This window comes from Didymella exigua (assembly GCF_010094145.1).
Source record: "Didymella exigua CBS 183.55 unplaced genomic scaffold M421scaffold_29, whole genome shotgun sequence".
Lineage (NCBI taxonomy): Eukaryota > Fungi > Ascomycota > Dothideomycetes > Pleosporales > Didymellaceae > Didymella > Didymella exigua.
In genome coordinates, this window is record NW_022984803.1 from 285,587 (window position 1) to 305,143 (window position 19,557).

The window sequence follows — 19,557 nt, forward strand, 5'->3', positions numbered from 1 at the left end:
ATTAAGGCCTATATACAAGAGCTTGAAGAGCAATTAGCAGTAATAACTAAGAGAAAATTGCGTAAGAGAAAGCAGATTCAGCATAGTAGCACACTTGAGTATGGCCTAGCAGCATCGCAGGTAGCTGCTAAGGCGTGTGTAGCAGCTCAGCTATCTAAGAAGACTTAGGGTAGAGGTAGTCAACTAGGAGCTTAGTCAACTATTTAGCGCTGTAGGAACTACAGCAAAACTAGACATAACACACAAATGTGCTAGGAGGGTGCAGAAATATCTTCTAAATCTAATATAAGCACGTAGTATACTAGGTCACTATTTAATAGTAAGTAGTTGTAGTTGTAGTAACTTGTGTTAGTTGTGCTAAGAGAAAATGGCTGGTTTGGTGATATGGCCGGCTTAGTGATAATCTACGTTACCTGCCTTAATTATTAAAGCAATTAACTAGCTTAAGAAGGGCGCTAAGGTAATAATGCTCTCAGCTAAGCTGATGCGTGATCAGATCACCAGCCTTAAGAGAGCCAATAAGGCAGCGTCAGCACGCAAACAGCGTAAGAAAAAGTGTATACAGCAGAGTGGGGTCTTAACAAAGGGAGCTGGAGAGGATCTACTCGCTTAACGTGAGGCTGACCAGCAGATTGCTCGTTAACAGCGTCAAGGAGGAGATCAATCAGGCCTTAGCCGCCAGGCTCTAGCGCGCTGTAGGAGGTGCAGAGAGACTGGCCATAACTCACGTACGTGCAAAGTAGATACTTAAGATACTGCTTTATCTACTCTATTAATAATACATACATTATTATAACGTTGTTGAGTTAGACGTTAAATAAGGTGCGTAAGTTTGGTGGGGTGCGGCGCTCTCCCGTGTGCGGCGCTCGCCTTTGGAATACGTTAGTCCCCCAACTTTCCTTTTGCGGGTCCTTTCGAACGAGAACGAGTTGCTCGATGTTCGTCGTACGGTTCAAATATAGTGACTTGTGATGTACGATGATGGACCAGCCGGACGTGGGGTATATCTGGTTGAATACATCTGCAAAGGCTCACTTTCCAATGCTGACAAACATTATGGTATCTTTACTCCGACTTCTCTTGCACTCTACATCTTTTACTCGACGGCGTCCAAGCTTCCCTTGCCGGTCATTGCAGCAGGCAAGCTGCCCTTCTGCTGCCTCAGTTTCTCCTCAAACTTCTCAAACTCCTTCATCGCGATCTCCTCCTCCTGATCAAGCACCTGTTGCACACCCTTGACCTCCTCGATGTAGTGCATCAACATGCTCTCGATGCCGTTCTTCAGCGTTACGGTGCTGCTGTCGCACGTCCTGCATGCACCGCGCAGCTTCAATAGCACCTGCCCATCCACGAAACCCCGGAAGTCGATGTCGCCTCCGTCTTCCTGGATCGCGGGCCGGATGCGTGTCTCGAGCAGCTCTTTGATCATGCCAACGACCTCGTCGTCGTTCTCGTCGTACGCTAAACTGTCAACCTCAGACCCTCCTTGCCCTTCCTCGCCAGCCTTGGCTTCAACCGTGTTGACGACGGGTGCGCCGGAGGTCAATATTTCGTTAATGACTGCGAAGACCTCGGGCTTGATGTGCGCCCATGGTGTGGAGGAGTCTTTTGTGACGGTGATATAATCGACGCCGAAGAAGACGCTTGTCACGCCGTCAATGTTCATGAGCTGCGCGGCAAGCGGGGAGGGGTGGGGCGGTGCGAGAGTTGAGCGGGGGGAGACATATTCGAGGAAGCCTGAAGATATAGTTTCGGGTAGGACGCGCATATTAGGGTTGAATTTGAGGGCCTGGGAATGTTAGCATGGGCTATGGTACTACTGGAATGCTATGGTAACCGTACGTCAGCGTTTGGTGTGGGCTCGGTCTGTATAAACATTGTTCGCCTTGTAATAGTTGCAGACGGCGATATAGCACCCTGATTCCATCGCTGTGCTCTTGGTCGGTGCTGTGCTGGAGTGGACGTAATTGGCGACGACTTCTGGTGCAGACATCTTGTGGCGATGCGCGGTGCTGAGGAACGGATGGAGGGAGTCGCTCTTGAAAGACCGCGCAAGACCACGTGCGTCATTGTTATCGAGGCCATTGTATCAGGAATGTGTGGATTCGCTGGACGATAAGTTCGAGTTTGGGCAATGGCGATGTTTGAACTGTTTGAACGTAGCAGATTCGGGGAGTCGGCAATATGACGTTAGGATTAATCAGCAGGCTATGTAAGCCGAGCGCTTCATTTCCCTCTGCAGCCAATCACACCCCATCCTTTTGACTATTCCAAAATCCACCAAAAGTCGAGGACACATGGTACGGGCTCATCAGACTTCACAAGGAAGACCATATCAAACATTGAAATCTACATGAAGGGTTCCAATGTTGCGTGGAGTAGGGATGCATGGCAGATGTAAAGAGAAGGAACAACATCCGCCTGCAGGAAGAGTGGACGCTTGAGGACCATCTGGACTACGAGGCGCCCAAGCCTATCAAATATGGAGACAGAGTCGCAAGGCAGCACAATGGCATTTTACCATCAGGCTGAACACAGCTTTTCACGCAAGAGCAGTTCTCGGGTGACGATCGTAACGAAATGTCACCCCTTTCAAACCTTGAGGGTTGAAGAGACGCGCGATATAAGTCATCAACCTTCCGTCCGCCTTAGGGAAATCTTTCATCGAATACACGCCCACTACACCGCCTCTCGAGTCCCAGGACCAGCCTTTCTTGTTCCAAAAGTCTTAAGTTCGAGAAGTGTGAGCACAGCGCCAGCTTGGGATTTAGCCGCCCTATCGTCCCCACAGAATGGCAAGACTATACAGCATCCCTCGACTAGAGACATTGGAGATGGTCACCTAGAGGGGACCAGGAAGGAATTGCAACTTGCTTGGGGACGTAAGCAGTATTGTACAAGTAGCACAAGAGCAGGGGTACACGTCCCACGTTGGAATCGATCGAACGACAGGAGCTCGAAGCTAGCGAACCACTGAGTTTTCTCCGTGACCGGCTGTTTGAGGCTACAAATGCGAGAAAGAAAGAAGCAGATCCGGGGGTGTCCAGTTCGGTCCCTGAGGTGGAAGTCCATGCAGTAACCGATTCGCTCACATTCAAATATCCAGCTACCGCTAGCAAATTGCAGTAACCCTTCGCACTTCAAACAGGACCACCTACAGGATCACTTGAAGTACCACCTGCATCACCACCTGCGATACGATAGACCCAGACACTACCTACAGAAGGCAGAAGGAACAAAGTGGCGGAATCAAGAGCAACAGGCACACAGGTCTTTGGCGTTGATCCCTGCATTAGTGTTGAATATGCAGGACATGATACGAGCCAGATACCATTCTTCACAGACAACGAGCTCATTACTACAACCGGACAAGTCCTATCATCTTCGGGAAATGCATCGAAGTCATACTGTAGTCACAGAGTACGTGTACCAAAGCGTATTCGAAGACCAAATATGGTCGTCATAATTTTATCGTTCAGTACAGGTACGCTTTTTGAACAGACCGGCCAAGACATCACAACTTCGACTGCCTCGATTTCGACAAGCACAAAGTGACCCTAAATGTGGTTCAGGTCTTGCTAGCAGCCTTCGAAGGCCCCCAGGACTGCGGCCTAGGCTTTGTGTTGCGGTATGAAGAGCAAATGTATATAATGAGTGTATTGTGTTCTGTTGTTGTTGTTGTTGTTGTTGTTGCTTGTATCTTTGTTCTCCAAGGCTCGCTGCGGGGTTTGTTTTGATGACGTCTCTGTGACGCAGCCAAGGTAAGAGGTGCTCAACAACATGAGGAAGTAGCACCAGACCACCGCCAACAACACGTGATCCGCTTCTCCTCTCAACCGTTACACTTTGACTAGTATGGCTGCTAAGCTTCGGACGTTGCGCAATTTCTGCAGAACTGTCTTTTCTCTCAGCCCGATTCGCTGATACCAGAAAACCCCAGCAAGACATCGCCAGAGCTCGAATAGTATCACGGCAGACTGCCCATTCTGCACACCGCGCCGAGCTGCAAATCTACACACAATGCTTTCGAAAGCTGAAATACATTTTAAGCACGAGATATCGCATGCCGCTATGTGTCATAGCCTTCCTCGCTACATACGCCGAGCTCAGCCGGGGCAGCAAACGACTGTTTTCCGGAACCTGTGGGTCCAGAGTACTGCTCGACCCTACAGCCTATCTTGCATCGTCCCTTGCGACACTCTGTGCTGCCCACTATATGCCTGCTCATTGCGAACGCCAGGTATTTCCTCAGCATTGAGAATGGCCAACCAACCTCCGAGTTGGACTGGACGGTGATTATAAATAAGGGGAAGATAGCGTCGGATCTTCCAGCTAGGTACGGGGCGGGCAGAAGACGGTTGGTGAGTCGGCAGGAGACGACGGACCGGGAGTTGCCTGAGGAGCCACAGCTGGCCACATGAGGTCAGAGGTCGATTATGAGTGTATAGAAAGCTCGCAAGAAGACGGGTGGGAGTTGGGTGAACATCTAAACCTCCATATACGTGCATACTGTATTCAGAACAATAGTACAATCGAAAATTAAGGACCGCATACAAGGGAGGACTGAGTCACACAGTTCTTCACAGCAAAGCACGACATGACAACAGCACACGACCTGGCAATATGGAGAATAGTCAATCGATAGATTTCCAAACCAAAGGTATGTATAAGAAGATGTATCCATCACCCCTCAATCATACAATAGTCCGCCTGCTCCCAAACCTAAGCAGCCTGCTCCTTGAGCCATGCAATGAAGGTCTCAAGAGTGAACTCCTCAGGCAGAGCACTACCAGACGAGGCAGGAGTAGAGGTAGTCGCGCTGGCAACAGGAGTCTCAGCAGCGACTGAGGTAGGCGCAAAGGACGTAGCAACAGGAGCAGACGCAGCTGCGCTGGATGCGACGGGGGTCCCCTCAGCAACGGCGCTGGTGGCAACGGCAGACGAGAGGATAGAAGAAGTAGAGACAGTAGGGGTGGCGATGGCACTGCCATTGGACGCAGCAGAAGTGGCGGGTGCAGGAGAAGCGTTGCCAGAGCCGCCACAGGTAGCAACGGGGCCACCGGGAGCGGTGTAGGTCGAGGCGTCGAAGCCGTTGTAGACATTTGGGATGTAGATGTCAGCGTCCTCAGCATTGTAGGCGCCGGGGAGCGAGATGGTGGGGCCGCAGGCGCCCTTGCTGCCGGTACCGGTTATCTTGAGCTGGGCGCAACCGATGTAGAACTGGGCACCACCAACGGTCTGAGCACCATGGAGGGCAAGCATCTCAGAGCGGAGAAGGTACTCTCCGCTGGCGAGGCCAGTAGGGAGCTTGAATTCGTGGGTCATGTTGGCGGCCTGCATGATCTCGTTGGCCCACTTGCCATCGACCTGGTCCAGCTCATCGATCTTGAACCAGCCGGCACCGATACCAGTTGCCTGGGCAGCATCGTCGACGGGTCCGTACAGGAAGTGAGTGATGGGGCCGGGGTGGCCGGAGGAGTCCCACTGGACTTTGATGGAGTCGCCCTCAGCGGCGGGCACGGTCGCGACACCGGAGGGGACCTTGGAACCGTCGACGTTGCAGGCCATGTCGTCCGACTTTACGTCGGTGACGGGGCTGTTGGAAGGAGGCATTCTGATGCCGACCTGGTAGCCGGGGGTCTCATCGTTGACCCAAAACTGGTGGAGATTCTGGTGAGCGGACGCAACGCCGAGAAGGGCGGTAGCAATGATAGCTTTGGAGAACATTTTGAAAGTTGATCGGTTGGAGCTCGTTGCGTGAAGTATGTACAACAATGGACTCAGTGATGCCGGATCACGAAAAGAGTGTGAGGTAATGAATGAAAATAAGGAATGGACTGTTGCAAGCAACTGAAAGAAGGACTGGCCGTTAGAATGGTAGAGCAGAGTACACCTGGGCTTGCAACGACTTTAAACTTCTGCCTCCATATTGCCGGCTAAGACGAGAGTTCTTCAATCTGCCAGCCGCAACAATTAATTCCGATATACAGGGTAGTCGCATGGATCCTTCACAGCAGCCGTTGCCGCTTTCCTTGCTGTGGACCCCGTAGAGCAGGAAGCGAATCGCCTGATAATCTGGATGAGGCAGCGGCTTGACCAATGTCAGAGTAGTCGCGATATCTGTCATGCGAGACAGCGGTCCAGGACCTTGTTGTGGCCAGCCGAGATTGGGTGGATTGAGTGGTGGGGAAGTCAGTGTTTTGGAACCCGCTACAAGGGGCTTAGCGAGACCAGCATTGCATTGTTTAGCGCTCTGCGCTGTTTCAAAACTTCTTTCACGGGCGGCAGCCAGGATCCGGTTCCTGCAGCGCTTCGCAGTCTGTTCCCGTTCGTATGCGCCGTAATGACGTTGGTGTTGCTTTTGTCGATGCATTCGGTTGCGTCAAGAAGATGAATGTTGGGCATACAATGTTTGAAGCCTGCAATAAAACGACTTTTGTGTGAATATTGGTTACAACCTGAGGTGCAGGGCGAGGAGAGTCCAGCGTGCTGTCATGAATTCGACGATTGCTTTTCCCTGACATGCTTCGAGTATTTCGCCCGCTCCACGCGTCGGAGCTGTTCTCCGCTACACCATCTTGACAACTTTGATGAATCCAGTGGGATTTGTCCCCACATTTCTTGGCACTGGAGCAACTGTTATCAATTTATTGACTTCCCCGGGTGGATCATTAATGGCTGTAGGCGCCGCATCCAGCTGGCCGGTCGTGGTAGTCGTCGTAGGAACGGCGCTACCGTCACGTATCGCTGGTGATGCATCTGCGATCGCCGTAGGTCTCGCTGCGCTCGCAGACAATGTGACGAACGATATGTATGCAGATGCAGAGCCGCGAAGCACATCCTCATTGATCATAATCCGTATCTCCTGTACAGGCAGATTGCTCGGCGCCCGTTGTAACGCCATAAACAACTGTACATCAAGTGCGGTGGAGGCCAGCAAAAACGTCAAGAGGAAGAAAGAAGCTGCAAGGATCCAGGGTATCAGAATGGATTTTCTTGGTAGCCGTCGCAGTTGAGGGCGAGGCGGCAGCGGAACGTCGTCGAATCGGGGCATATGGATGGGCATGGGAGCCGCATATTGCGGGTAGCAAGGGACAAATGTCTCAGTCTTGGTATTGGATGGTCTCTGGTTTTCGAATGCGCTCTTGCTGGTCCATCGCGGCAGTTGTTGTGAGTAGTAAGTGGGTAACGGTGTGGCGTGTGATGCACTTGCGGTAATGTCCTTGGAGTGCTCGCGCTTGTGGAAGGCCATGATAATCGAAATTAAGTCAATCACTAGTAAAGAAAAGGAGTCAATGAGAGCCGGCTCAGATTGCAAGACAGGAGGAACAAGAAAAGATGATCTCGAAGCAACGTGCAGATATCAGTGAGTTAAGAGACTTAACCGCCAGCGGGAAGGGATGATAGATCAACAGAACCGGCCGATCAACAATACCCACTTGACAGCATCCCGGAGTGCGCCACTGACCGTGATCAGCGATCATCGTGTGGTGTATTTGCTCTGCTCTGATGTTTTTGGCGCGGTGTGTTCGACGAAAAGTCCGTCACTTGTTGACGATTGGGTGTGCGCCTTCCATTTCGCAAGGGTGGTTGGGGTCGTGCACGGTCCTCCGCACCTGAAGAACACCATGGCGCATCACTCGTCTATCCGCCTATCACATCAACATCAGGTCGCATAGAGCTATCCGCATCTGATACTAATATCGCTTCCCAGAGCACCTGCAGCGGATTTGCGTTCGCAGGTGCTCCACATAGATGGTGGACCTGACCAATATTTAATATCTGTGATGAACGGGAATGTTTTGCACAGCTGACAAGGCGATCGAATTCTATTATGGTCGGAGGCTACAGAATACTTCGCATTAGATACCTGCAGAATTCCACTTAAGCAGCCCTACACGGATGATCAGAGAGCTGTGATGAGAACATGCAAACATGGTACCGTGCCTGCGCGCGAAACTAGCCAGTTCGCGGGTCGAGCCACCCCGCTATGATTGTGATGTAACTGTCTCATATTCAACCCGCTATAACTCCACCACCATGGAACCAACTCAAGAAGCAATTGAATATCTCAAACTGTGTGAAGCTAGAGATACTGCCCCCTTTAAGACCTTCTTAATGTAAAGAAAGTAGGGGAAGGACTAGACTACTTTCTTCCTAGTCTAGGAGGACCTAGACAAATCTAGACTAGCTTTGTCTTAATAGGAAGTGTATAGCCTAATAGTAGTAAGGTAGGATAATATAATATAATAGACAAGTTATTAAATTAGATACTAGGTAGAGATTCCTAGGCTAGGTACAGAGCAAATAGAGGGGGGAAGAGGTAGAGGTATTTATACTTCCTCTCCTCTGTCTGTATTTCTAAGCAGAACGTTCTAGAATCCTCTAGGTAGGTCTACTAAGTAATCTATGCTTAGTATTGCTGCATATGCAAGCAAGATTACGTAGGTGCATGCCTAATCATATACGTCAGACAAAGTAGGCTACTCTATTTGTAAGCAGAGGATCTAGAACATTTTTAGTTACTAAAAATAGAGAACAACATATCTTAAGAAGGAGAGGAGATACAGGCTTCGTAAGCACACCATTCTAATCCTCTCTTTTAGGAGATTATGATGACAATGCTTAGATAAGCATAATGCTATACCTAAGAACAAAATATGCTAGAGAAAGATTATAAGAACAAAGTCTTATAACTTTACATATAATATTAGGTGTCAGGCCGGGCATGTGGCAAAGCCACCTCTGACCAATGACACCAAGGCATATAGCAAGGCTACCTCTAACCTGTGTCTTGTAATAATATTAGTACTATTCTAGCATAGGCTTACTACATTAGGAAAAGTTTTTATGTTGTTGAAATCAGGAAATTGTGGCATTGTACTATAGGCAATAGTAGGACTTATATGCCTATAATAGTTATTTAATGTGTATTTAATGTCTAGCTAATTTTAAGCTAATAGCTCTAATAGTCCTAATAGCTGTAATAGCTATAACAACTCCTAATCCTGCTATAATAGTAGCTCTACTTAATAAACTATACTTTTATTATATTAATATACTACTAACATCGGGAAAAGTTTTTCTGTTGTTGAAATCAGGAAATTGTGGCATTGTACTGTAGGCAACAGTAGGACTTGTAGGCCTACAACAGTTATTTAATGTGCATTTAATGTCTAGCTAATTTTAAGCTAACAGCTCTAATAGTCCTAACAGCTGCAATGGCCACAACAACTCCTAATCCTGCTATAATAGTAGCTCTGCTTAATAAACTATACTTTTATTATATTAATATACTACTAAGTCTCCTCTTTAAAATAAGCTATTAAATAACATTATAGGCCTAGTAATAGAATAACGTAAACCCCCAGCACCCGGGCCAACCCAGCACCCGGGCCAAAAAAGCTTGGCAGTACCAACTCACGTTACAACTCTTCAATTTCATCGCTATTTAACATAGAGCCTGCGTACGCTGTGCTCGTATCTAATTTAGAATATGCCTCTATATCTTTTTTGCACGTTTGCGCGTTGTGTCCAGTCCCTCCACAGTTTCCACAGCGCTGTAGAGCTGGTTGAGCTTGTTCTTGATTACCACCACCACAAGCCTTCTTCGACCGCTCAGCGGCTACAGAGGCCTCTGCAGCCACCTGAGCTGCTGCCTCACCATACTCCATAGTACTACCTTGCTAGATCCGCTTCCTTTTGCGCGATTTCCGCTTAGTCATTACTGCTAATTGCTCTTTAAGCTCAGTAATCTAGGCTGCTTGAAGCGCGTTCTGATGCAGCATAAGCTCGCCGCCTCTAACAAGCTGAGAGAAGCCTGCTTGCGCAGTAATAGGCGACTGAGTAAAAGACTCGCGTACAAGCTTTAACTGAGATCTAAACTTGTAGGTATTGCTTAGAGTCTTTGACTGCCACAGCGTCTCTAGGAGGAGGGGTTCTAGTGGGGTACGCAGGCGCACTTTAAGGCGATCTAACACGACCTGCGCGTTAAGAGGGACTAGCCCTGCTGCCTTAAAGGCCTTGCAACAGTTCTCTGCTGTAAACACGTTAAAAAACGCGTCCTTAAAGGCAGGGAGGAAGCCTTCTTTGTTAATGTAGAAGACGCGCTTGCGTGCCAAGTCTTGTACGCGCTGAGAGTACTTGCGCTTCAACAGCGAGAAGCAGACTACATTAAGCAGCTAGAGGATGTGTGATAAGTGAGGTGGCATGCAGAGGGTAAGGATCATGTTTTTGAGGCAGTAGTCCTTAAAATCCTGGTTAAGGTGGCTCTTATGGCCGTCCAAAATGAGCAGCCTGTACGCCCCCACCTGGCTCGCCTTTGTATGCGCGTCGAAGTGCTTCAGCCACTCAAGGCCGAGCGCGTTGTTCGTCCAGCCGCTCTCGGAGACGGAGAGCTTCCAATTGCGTGGTATATCTGCCTCCTCGTACCAGGCAGAGATGTGAACGCGTCCTTTGTAGATAATGAAAGGCGGGGTACAAGATCCAGCAGCGCAGACGCTCTGGATGACTGTTACCCACTCGCGATCACCTGGCTGAACAAGCTGAGGTTAATTACGTCTCTCTGCGCCTGTGACAACCTTCATTAAGCCAATAACACCTATCTAGAAGCTAGTCTTGTTAAAGTTGTGCACGTTGTGGTTGTGTACGCTGTATTTAGCTTTTGTGTCCTCTACTAGCTTAAACCACGCGCTGATTGTCTCTAGATCCTCCTGCAGCATCCTCTGCCTATCTTTAGCTCGATTGAAGGCTATCTTGAGCGTAGCTGAACGCGTCACGAAGCGCTCAGCCCAGTGCTTGCCAACAGGCTGCCCACCGCGTACACCCAACAGTTTGTCGGCCATATCTGCCACCTCGCACAGCCAGGGCGCGAATCCTCGCGAATTAAGGTCAAGAATGTATTGTACAATTATTTGCTCTTTAGTGCGCGTAAGCTTATGTTGTGCGTTGCGTCTATTATTAATATAGAGTCTGCCTCTATACCTAGCACTTAAGGTTGTATGCAGTATGTTGAATGCCTAAGCAGCGCTTTAGAGGCTTTTAAATTTATGTAATTAGAAAGTAGAAAGGGCAAGATTAATTCTACCCTCTTGTTTAGATAATTGTGCATCTTGTTGGCGAGGCATTACGTGTTAATATTAATAGTTGTGGTCTTGGCAAGAAATGGCCCGGGTGCTGGGTTGGCCCGGGTGCTGGGGGTTTACGTTAGTTATTAAGTGTAGAAGGTTTTAAGCTTAATATTCCTTGCTAAGACACTAAGTTAAGATTCTTTGCTAGGGCTCTAGCAGCCTGAATGTTAGAAAATATAAGAATATTATTCAAGAATAGTAGGTAAACCAAGAATTCTACACCTGGGCCTGCCTGTCCTGCAAGCTCCTGTTGCGCTGCTACTGTGTGTGTGTGTGTGTGTGTTGGTTAGCAGGTGCTATGCTGTATGCTGTTGCAGCTGCTATGTTGTGTGCGGGCGCAGCTGCAGCTGCTATGGTGTGCTGTCGCAACTTCAAAACACTAACCTTCAACAAACAAACCTTCAACGCTCTATAACTCGCGTTGTAGTAGGCCTACAATTGTCAGATAAGAGCGAGCGGCGAGAGGTCGGATCTGCGCAATCGAGCAGGGACCTGTCGTGCAGCCAATCAGCAGTTGCCAGGTCGATTAAGCGAGACCTGGCAACTCCTGATTGGCCCGCACACCGGCGGCCGCGAACAGCGCTAATTCCCCCCCACTTCAATCCTGTAGCAACCAGCACGACGCCACGGCAGAAACACCATCGCCACGATCATCAATATATCATCATACCACCTAAGATCTCGTTAAGCACATACTCTGGCTCACAGTACGAGCATCTGACAACAATAATAATTTTTCGCTCATTTTGAAGCTACAATTTCGCTCTATCTGTACGTGAAATTTCACAATTTTTGAATATTTAATACTAGTGCTAGCACTAAGGGTAGCTATACAATGACGTTGTAACGTTGTTTTAAGTTTGTTGAATATAGGCACTTAGCATTTTGGCTGTTAGCAACGTTGGCGCAAAATTAGGGCCATTAGGCGCAAATTGGGGCCGTTGGGGCTGTTGAACGGCCGTTGCACAACCATGCCATGATTGTCAGCAACGGCCGGTCTAGGCCGGATTTCGAAAAACTTTTCCTAATGAAGTCTCCTCTTTAAAATAAGCTATTAAATAATATTATAGGCCTATTAAAAGAATAGTTATTAAGTATAGAAGGTTTTAAGTTTAATATTCCTTACTAAGACACTAAGTTAAGATTCTTTACTAGGGCTCTAGCAGCCTAAATATTAGAAAATATAAGAATATTATTTAAGAATAGTAGGTAAACTAAGAATTCTACGCCTAGGTCTGCCTATTCTGCAGTGTGTGCTTGTTAGCAGGTGCTTTGGTGTGTGCTGTTGCAGCTGCTACGTCGTGTGCTGTTGCAGCTGCTACGTCGTGTGCTGTTGCAGCTGCAGCTGATACATTGTGTGCTGGCGCAGCTGCAGCTGCTATGGTGTGCTGTCGCAACTTCAAAACACAAACCTTTAACAAACAAACCTTCAACGCTCTATAACTTGTGTTGTAGTAGGCCTACAATAACAATTTTTTGCTTAATTTAAAGCTATAATTTTTCTCTCTCTATACATAAAATTTTGTAACTTTTAAATATTTAATACTAGTGCTAGCAGAACTAAGGGTAGCTATGTAATAATATTGTAATATTATTTAAAGTTTATTAAATATAGGCACTTAGTATTTTAGCTGTTAGTAATATTAGCGCGAAATTAGGGCTGTTAGGCGCAAATTAGGGCTATTAGGGCTGTTAAACAGCTATTGCACAACTATGCCACAACTGTCAGCAACAGCCAGTCTGGGCTAGATTTTGAAAAACTTTTCCCGATGTATTAGTATAAGCTATATTACCTTTTAGTTTACTTGTATTAGTAGCTAGAGCTAAGGCTTAGTAATTAGCTTACACTAATGCCTGTAGCGTGTGTGTGCGCACATGCGTAGTAGCTTAAGCGTAGGTTTAAGTCTAGAGATAATTATAAGTGCCTCAGGCCAGATCCTGGTTTGTACCCTACATTGTGGCATGCCATAGATCTAGGTTCAGCCTAAGCAGGTCCTCTAGGCCAAAGTAGGCCACGTGTGTGATCACTTAGCTAGACACATGCCTCTAGGCACAGGGTCTTCGCTGACGCTGCTGGAAGGTTCAGTACTCTCTACCCTAGGTTGTGGCACCTGTGGAAGGAGGATATTGTCAGGCTGGGCATGTGGCGAAGCCTCCTCTGACTCATGACACCAAGGCATGTAGCAAGGCTACCTCTACTGTTCTGGCACAGGCTCACCATCAGTGTGGGCCATGTTACCTTTTGGTTTGCTTGTCGCAATGGCTGGAGCTGAGGCTTGACATTAGGATCCTTACAGAGGGCTCTCTTATAGTTGTACCAGCAACTAAACCTTACTTAGAGCTCTGAGTGCTACTTAATAAATGTACTAGGCTAGTTTGTGCAACCATAGCCTAGATTGCGCTTAGCGCGCAAAGAATTAGCTATATTAGCTATATTTAAGAGCAAAGGGGGAAATCTGTAACGACGCAGGCAAGAAGAGAGATATCCAGAACAGGTGTGAATCTGCTACAAGGCATGTGGGAGTGCTAGGATGATAAGAACACTAGGGTATATTCTCTACACTTATAGGTCTTGTATAAAAGGATATAGAGAAACTACTCTATAGTGCTACAGTTCCTTGCTCCTTATATATAAGGGTTTAGTAGTAGTTTAGTGCGAGCTTATGCTATGCGACAATGGCTATGGTCATGAGTTGCTGGAACCGTATCCTAGTGGTATCGGGTCACTGTTCGTAGCGCGTTGTTACAACACCTAGCTTAAAAACATGTTTAATAACTATCTCCTCCTTATTTTTGTCTAGCTTCTGCAAGTTAGCTATAGAATTAGCGCGTGAAGGTTGTCCTGTGTGTTAGTTACTCAGTGTACTTTGAGAGACCTAGTAGAAAGCTGCAGTGTGTTGCTATGAGAGATTTGCGTCCTGTTTAAGAGTCCAGAGCGCAAGCTGTAACGTACTCTATCACCGAGCCGGTCATATCACCAAACCAGTCAAAATCTGCCAAGACTAACACAACTCTGCACTTTACAGTATGTCTTAACAACATTACAACTTATTGCTTTATCACAAAGGGAGACTGCAGCTTGCTCTCTAGGCCTATAATACTAGACAGTTTCAGAGTCATTAAGCTGCTGCTGCTGCGTTTAACGTTAACCAGCGCAGGCTCTCTAAACGCGCCAACAATACTCTATTTTAACTTAACATACGCGCAAACTGCTAGAAGCTTACTACAACTAAAGATTAGATAATTGTCTAATATATCCTTAACCTTAATTTGCAAGGGTTTGCGCCTTAGCTATTTAAGGTAGTAGATATAGCTAATAAACTATTAGGTATGTGTAGTAGGGAGCCTGTTAGTAAACTCTAGGCTATAAGATTTATAACACGTTTAGATTAGCTTAAGATAGTGTTTAAATAAGTAGAGGACAGATAGAGGATACTACAGGAAGATCCTAAGGTAATTAACACGTAGTTTATACTAGTAGAGGGTACTAAGGCTAAGTATAGCATCTATAATAACAACGTGTATAACTTTAATAAGACTAGGTTCTAGATAGGCGTGATAGGGTTAATAAAGGTTACTACAGGTGCTAAGAGACGCGCTCAACCTAAGCTTGTTTAGCTAAGCAATTGGGAGTGGGTTAAAGTTATACAGAGCATCTACGCTGCTAGATATGCAACCCTACCTTTTATTATCTACAAAGGACTTATCCACATCTCTATCTAGTATAAGGAGAAAGATATCCTGCACAATTAGAAGCTCTCTGTCTCTAAGAACAGCTAAACAAATAACGCACTTAGCCTTAAGTAGTTAAAGCATTTTAACACGCATACAAGAGTGTGTTAGGTAGGGGGCTATAGGCTACTTCTCTTAGACAGCTATAAGAGCTACCTTAACTAGAATTTTAAGGACTACTACCTAGAGAACAAAATCCTTACTCTTTATATACTAGCTTACTTATTACACATCCTCTAGCCACTTAACATGGTCTGTTTCTTAGTGTGAAAGCGCAAGTACTCCTAACATGTCTAGGACTTAGCACACTAACGCGTCTTCTATATTTATAAGGAAGGCTTCCTTCTAGCCTTTAGAGATGTGTTTCTTAATATATTTACAAAGGCTAACTATTAGAAGGCCTTTAAGGCATTAGGGCTAGTCCCTACTAACACGCAGGTAGTGTTAGATTGCCTTAAGGTGCAGTACTGTACCCTACTAGCACCCCCTCTACTAGAGATACTGTAGTAGTTAAGGACTCTAAGTAATACACACAAGTTTAGATCTTAGTTAAAGCTTAACGTGTTTCACAAGCGAGCGCCGCACCCAACCGAGCGCCGCACTTTCAACAACAGAACGCCTGCGCAGCGCTATATCACAACACAACACAAATAAATAATTATTTATAGACCTAGATAGTATTATTTAGAAGCTTTACTATTATCTTTATTCTCTATTTCTACCTTGCAAGTGCAGGAATTATATCTAATCTTACTACAATGCCTACAGTGTTATCTAACGCGCACCCTCTTTATAGGCATCTTGCCCTTACTATAATCCCTACCCTCCTTTTTAGTAATTAAGTTAGCTACTTTACTTACTATAAGGGTCTCCTCTATATGTATATATTATTACTTATAGGTCTTGCACTTTGTAGACACTTCTATAGCGTCTTAAAGGTAGCCTATTTCCTCCCACATTAACACTATATTATAAGCTATCTGCTAAGCGCACTTTACTAACTATTTAACCTGCTTATCTAATAAACTTGCTAGAGACCCTTAATAGATTTAAATCTACTTTTAAATTAGAGTTAATAACGTGGTTCACAAGCGAGTCGCCCACCCAAGTGAGTCGTCCACCAAACACCCGCGCCGCGCCTACGCAGCAGTGCAGCGCAGCACTACAATAAATTACAATACTACACATAACATTATAATATTATTTAGTAGCATTGCTATTTTCTATGTCCTTAATTTCTACCTTACAGGTGCAGGAGTTGTGCCTAATTTTGCTGGAACAGCTGCAGCGCCTCTCTGCGCGCACCCTCTTCACAGGCGTCTTGCCCTCCTTACAACTACTACCCTCCTTTTTAGTAACTAGGTCAGATACCTTACTAACTATTAGAGTCTCCTCTACATGTATATACTGCCTTTTATAGGTCTTGCGCTTTGTAAGCGTAGTAATAGTGTCTTATAGGTAGCCTATTTCCTCCTGTACTAACACTATATTATAAGCTAACCTAAACTATCACCGAGTGTCCCACATCACCGAGTGTCCCAAAATCTCTTGGCAGCCTCAACCTATGCTACAACTCCTCAATTTCATTGCTATTAAACAGGGAGCCTGCGTACGTTATACTAGCATCTAATTCTAAGGACACCTCTATATCCTTTTTGCACGTTCGCGCATTGTGCCTAGTCCTACTGCAGTTCCTACAGCGCTGAAGAGCTAGTTAGGCTAGTTCTTGACCACTACCACCACAAGCCTTCTTGGATCGCTAAGGCGCTATAGATGCCTTAGCAGCTACCTGCGCTGCAGTAGTCCTATACTCCATAGTACCACCCTGCTGAATCCGCTTGCGCTTACGCGATTTTTGCTTAGTTATCTCTGCTAATTGCTCTTCAAGCTTATAGATCTGAGCACGTTGAAGCGCATTTTTATGCAGCATTAGCTCACCACCTTTTATAAGCTAGGAGAAACTAGCCTAAGCTGTAACAGGTAAGCAAGTAAAGGAATCACGTACAAGCTTTAATTAAGATCTAAACTTATAGGTATTGCTTAGAGTCTTTAACTGCTATAGCGTCTCTAGGAGGAGGGGTTCTAGTAGGGTACATAGCTGCACTTTAAGGCGATCTAATATAACCTGCGCGTTAATTAGGACTAGCCCTGCTGCCTTAAAAGCCTTTTAATAGTTCTGCTCTGTAAATATGTTAAAAAACGCGTCCTTAAAGGCAGGGAGGAAGCCTTCTTTGTTAATATAGAAGATGCGTCAGCGTGCCAAGTCTCTAACGCGCTAGGAGTACCTGCGCTTCAGCAGCGAGAAGCAGACCACATCAAGCGGCTGGAGGATGTGCAATGAATGGGGGGGCATACAGAGGGTTAGGATCTTGTGTTTAAGGCAGTAGTCCTTAAAATGCTAGTTAAGGTGGCTCTTATGGCCGTCTAAAATAAGCAGCTAGTACCCCCCTACCTGGCGCGTCTTTATATGCGCGTTGAAGTGCTTCAACCACTCTAGACTAAGCATGTTGTTTGTCTAGCTATTCTTAGAGACTAAGAGCTTCTAATTACGTAGTATTAAAGCCTCCTTATACTAGGCAGAGATGTGGACGCGTCCCTTGTAGATAATGAAGGGCGGGGTCGCGTACCTAGCAGCGCAGATGCTCTAGATAACTGTAACCCACTTGTGATCGCCTAGCTGAACAAGCGCAGGTTGGGCGCGTCTCTCTGCACCTGTGACGACCTTTATAGAGCCAATCACGCCCATCTAGAAGCTAGTCTTATTAAAGTTGTGCACGTTGTTATTGTGGACGCTATACTTAGCTTTAGTCTCCTCTACTAGCTTAAACCACGCGCCAATTATCTCTAGATCCTCCTAGAGTATTCTCTGCCTATCCTTTGCTTGATTAAAGGCCATTTTGAGCTCAGGCGAGCGCGTTACAAAGCAATCAGCCCAGCACTTGCTAATAGGCTTGCCACCGCGTACAGCCAGCAGTTTATCAGCCATATCTGCCACCTCGCACAGCCAGGGCGCAAATCCTCGCAAGTTGAGGTTAAGTATGTATTAGATGATCGTCTGCTGTTCAGTCGCAGTAAGCTTCTAGCAGTTAGGGGCAGCTTCTACGCGAAATGTGAGTCCTTAGACGCGACAAGAGAGTGTACGGCAATTAACGTTAAATGCCTCTGCAGCAGCCTAGTGGCTTTAGAATTGTCTAGATTTCAAGGCTTTAATAGCAAGCTAAAGCCTCCCTTCATGTTCAAGTAATAACGCGTTTGGTAGTTGAGGCATGTTAGAGAGAGAGAGTAGGTAGAGGGCTTGGCAAGTTTTGGGACACTCGGTGATGTGGGACACTCGGTGATAGTTTAGGTTATCTATTAAGCGCCTTTACTTAAGTACTTAACCTAGTTATCTAATAAACTTGTTAGTAACCTATAATAATTTTGTATGCGATTTTAGATTAGTGTTGACTGCGCCTCTATCTCGCGGGCGTTGCGTGGTGTTTGCGCCTCCTAGGCAACAGTGCCTGGTGCAGGTGGCGTTGGCGTACGTAGCTGTACATCAAGCTTCAATAACACAACCTTAGGGTTATGCAGGGCTAGCCCAGCGCCTTAAAACCCTGCGCGAACATTCTCTAGTGTAAACATCCTCTTAAAAGCTACTTTAAAGGCTAGTAGGAAGGTTTCTTTATTAATATAGTAGATGTGGCTGCGTGCTAAGAGCAAGATCCTGTTGCTGTATTAGCGCTTCAACAGCGAGTATGGGACAATGTCAAGAGGCTGCAGGAGGTGCAATGAGTGTGGTGGCATGCAGAGAGTGATAATCTTATTCTCCTTGCAGTAGTCCTAGAATTCTATTAAGCAGTGGCTCTTATGGCTGTTAATAATAAGCAGCCTATATGCCCTAGCAGAGGTCACCTTTGTATAGGCGTTGAAGTGCTTAAGCTATGCTATTGCAACGTTGTTATTAGTCTAGCTAGTAGGAGAGACTGTAATAACCTAGTTGTAAGGTAGACTAGTAAACTAGGAGGAGATTAGGACCTTACCTACAAAGATAAGGAAGGGTAGGATAATACACCCTATTATAGTAACGCCTTGTACTAGGGTAACCTACTTGTAATTACTAGGCTGTAGTTTCTTCTATTTCCTAGGTTTCTCTAAGCCTGTAATAACAAGCTAAGAGGATATCTTACCTATTATAAAGCTAGACTTATTAAAGTTCTAGGTATCCTTATCTATAATACTATACTTTGTCTTTATTAATTAAACTAGGCTAAACTAGGGCTAGATAAGCGCTAGGTCTTTGTAGGCAGCTTGCTAGCAATTGTACAGACAGCTCCATCGCGTGCGCAGCTCTAGTGTACGCTTAATGAAGTTATTAACCTAGTTCTTGCCTATAGGCTTCCTACCACGCTCCCTTAGCAGTCTATCAGCCATATCTTGTACATGTGCCTTTAAGGGCGGTATTCCACGTAGACTCTCTTTAAGTATACGCTGTATAATTGCCTCCTCTTCTAGCTTTGTAAGGCGCTTTAATTTTAGCTTGCAGTTGTGTTAAGGGTGTTGTCTAGCGTGTTAGTCTTAGATTGTTATTTGTAGGATGTTATAGACTGCTGCAGCGCGTCTTTCGCTCTATATCTGCTTAGACTTAATATTAGAGATAGCAATAAATATATCTCCTTCAGTATAGGTCTTTTGCATGTTGCGTTGTTGTGGCATT

At 46.1% G+C, this 19,557-nt stretch overlaps 6 protein-coding genes across 6 annotated transcripts; 2 read left to right on the forward strand and 4 right to left on the reverse strand.

Moving 5' to 3' along the window:
• Positions 1 to 757: 757 nt before the first annotated feature.
• On the reverse strand, positions 758 to 2,149 carry M421DRAFT_423795 (HIRA-interacting protein 5). Its single transcript, XM_033593575.1, has 2 exons — positions 1,843 to 2,149; positions 758 to 1,789 (listed from the first exon to the last, which is right to left on the reverse strand). The coding sequence occupies exons 1-2, from the start codon at positions 2,083 to 2,085 to the stop codon at positions 1,097 to 1,099; spliced, it is 936 nt and encodes a 311-aa protein (XP_033445735.1). The 5' UTR covers positions 2,086 to 2,149; the 3' UTR covers positions 758 to 1,096.
• Positions 2,150 to 2,390: 241 nt separating this feature from the next.
• Positions 2,391 to 3,222, forward strand: M421DRAFT_243411 (uncharacterized protein). Its single transcript, XM_033588517.1, has one exon. The coding sequence runs from the start codon at positions 2,483 to 2,485 to the stop codon at positions 2,975 to 2,977; it is 495 nt and encodes a 164-aa protein (XP_033445736.1). The 5' UTR covers positions 2,391 to 2,482; the 3' UTR covers positions 2,978 to 3,222.
• M421DRAFT_243410 (uncharacterized protein) lies at positions 3,223 to 4,057 on the reverse strand. The gene has a single exon (XM_033588516.1). It carries the CDS (start codon positions 3,946 to 3,948, stop codon positions 3,469 to 3,471), a length of 480 nt encoding a protein of 159 aa, XP_033445737.1. The 5' UTR covers positions 3,949 to 4,057; the 3' UTR covers positions 3,223 to 3,468.
• Positions 4,058 to 4,580: 523 nt separating this feature from the next.
• On the reverse strand, positions 4,581 to 5,727 carry M421DRAFT_103189 (lytic polysaccharide monooxygenase; the record flags this gene model as incomplete). Its single annotated transcript, XM_033586883.1, has 2 exons — positions 4,581 to 4,615; positions 4,791 to 5,727. The coding sequence occupies 2 exons, from the start codon at positions 5,725 to 5,727 to the stop codon at positions 4,581 to 4,583; spliced, it is 972 nt and encodes a 323-aa protein (XP_033445738.1).
• A 176-nt stretch (positions 5,728 to 5,903) lies between these two features.
• Positions 5,904 to 6,481, forward strand: M421DRAFT_243407 (uncharacterized protein). Its single transcript, XM_033588515.1, has one exon. The coding sequence runs from the start codon at positions 6,080 to 6,082 to the stop codon at positions 6,392 to 6,394; it is 315 nt and encodes a 104-aa protein (XP_033445739.1). The 5' UTR covers positions 5,904 to 6,079; the 3' UTR covers positions 6,395 to 6,481.
• Positions 6,482 to 6,568: 87 nt separating this feature from the next.
• On the reverse strand, positions 6,569 to 7,252 carry M421DRAFT_94747 (uncharacterized protein; the record flags this gene model as incomplete). Its single annotated transcript, XM_033598233.1, has 1 exon — positions 6,569 to 7,252. The coding sequence occupies one exon, from the start codon at positions 7,250 to 7,252 to the stop codon at positions 6,569 to 6,571; it is 684 nt and encodes a 227-aa protein (XP_033445740.1).
• Positions 7,253 to 19,557: the final 12,305 nt, after the last annotated feature.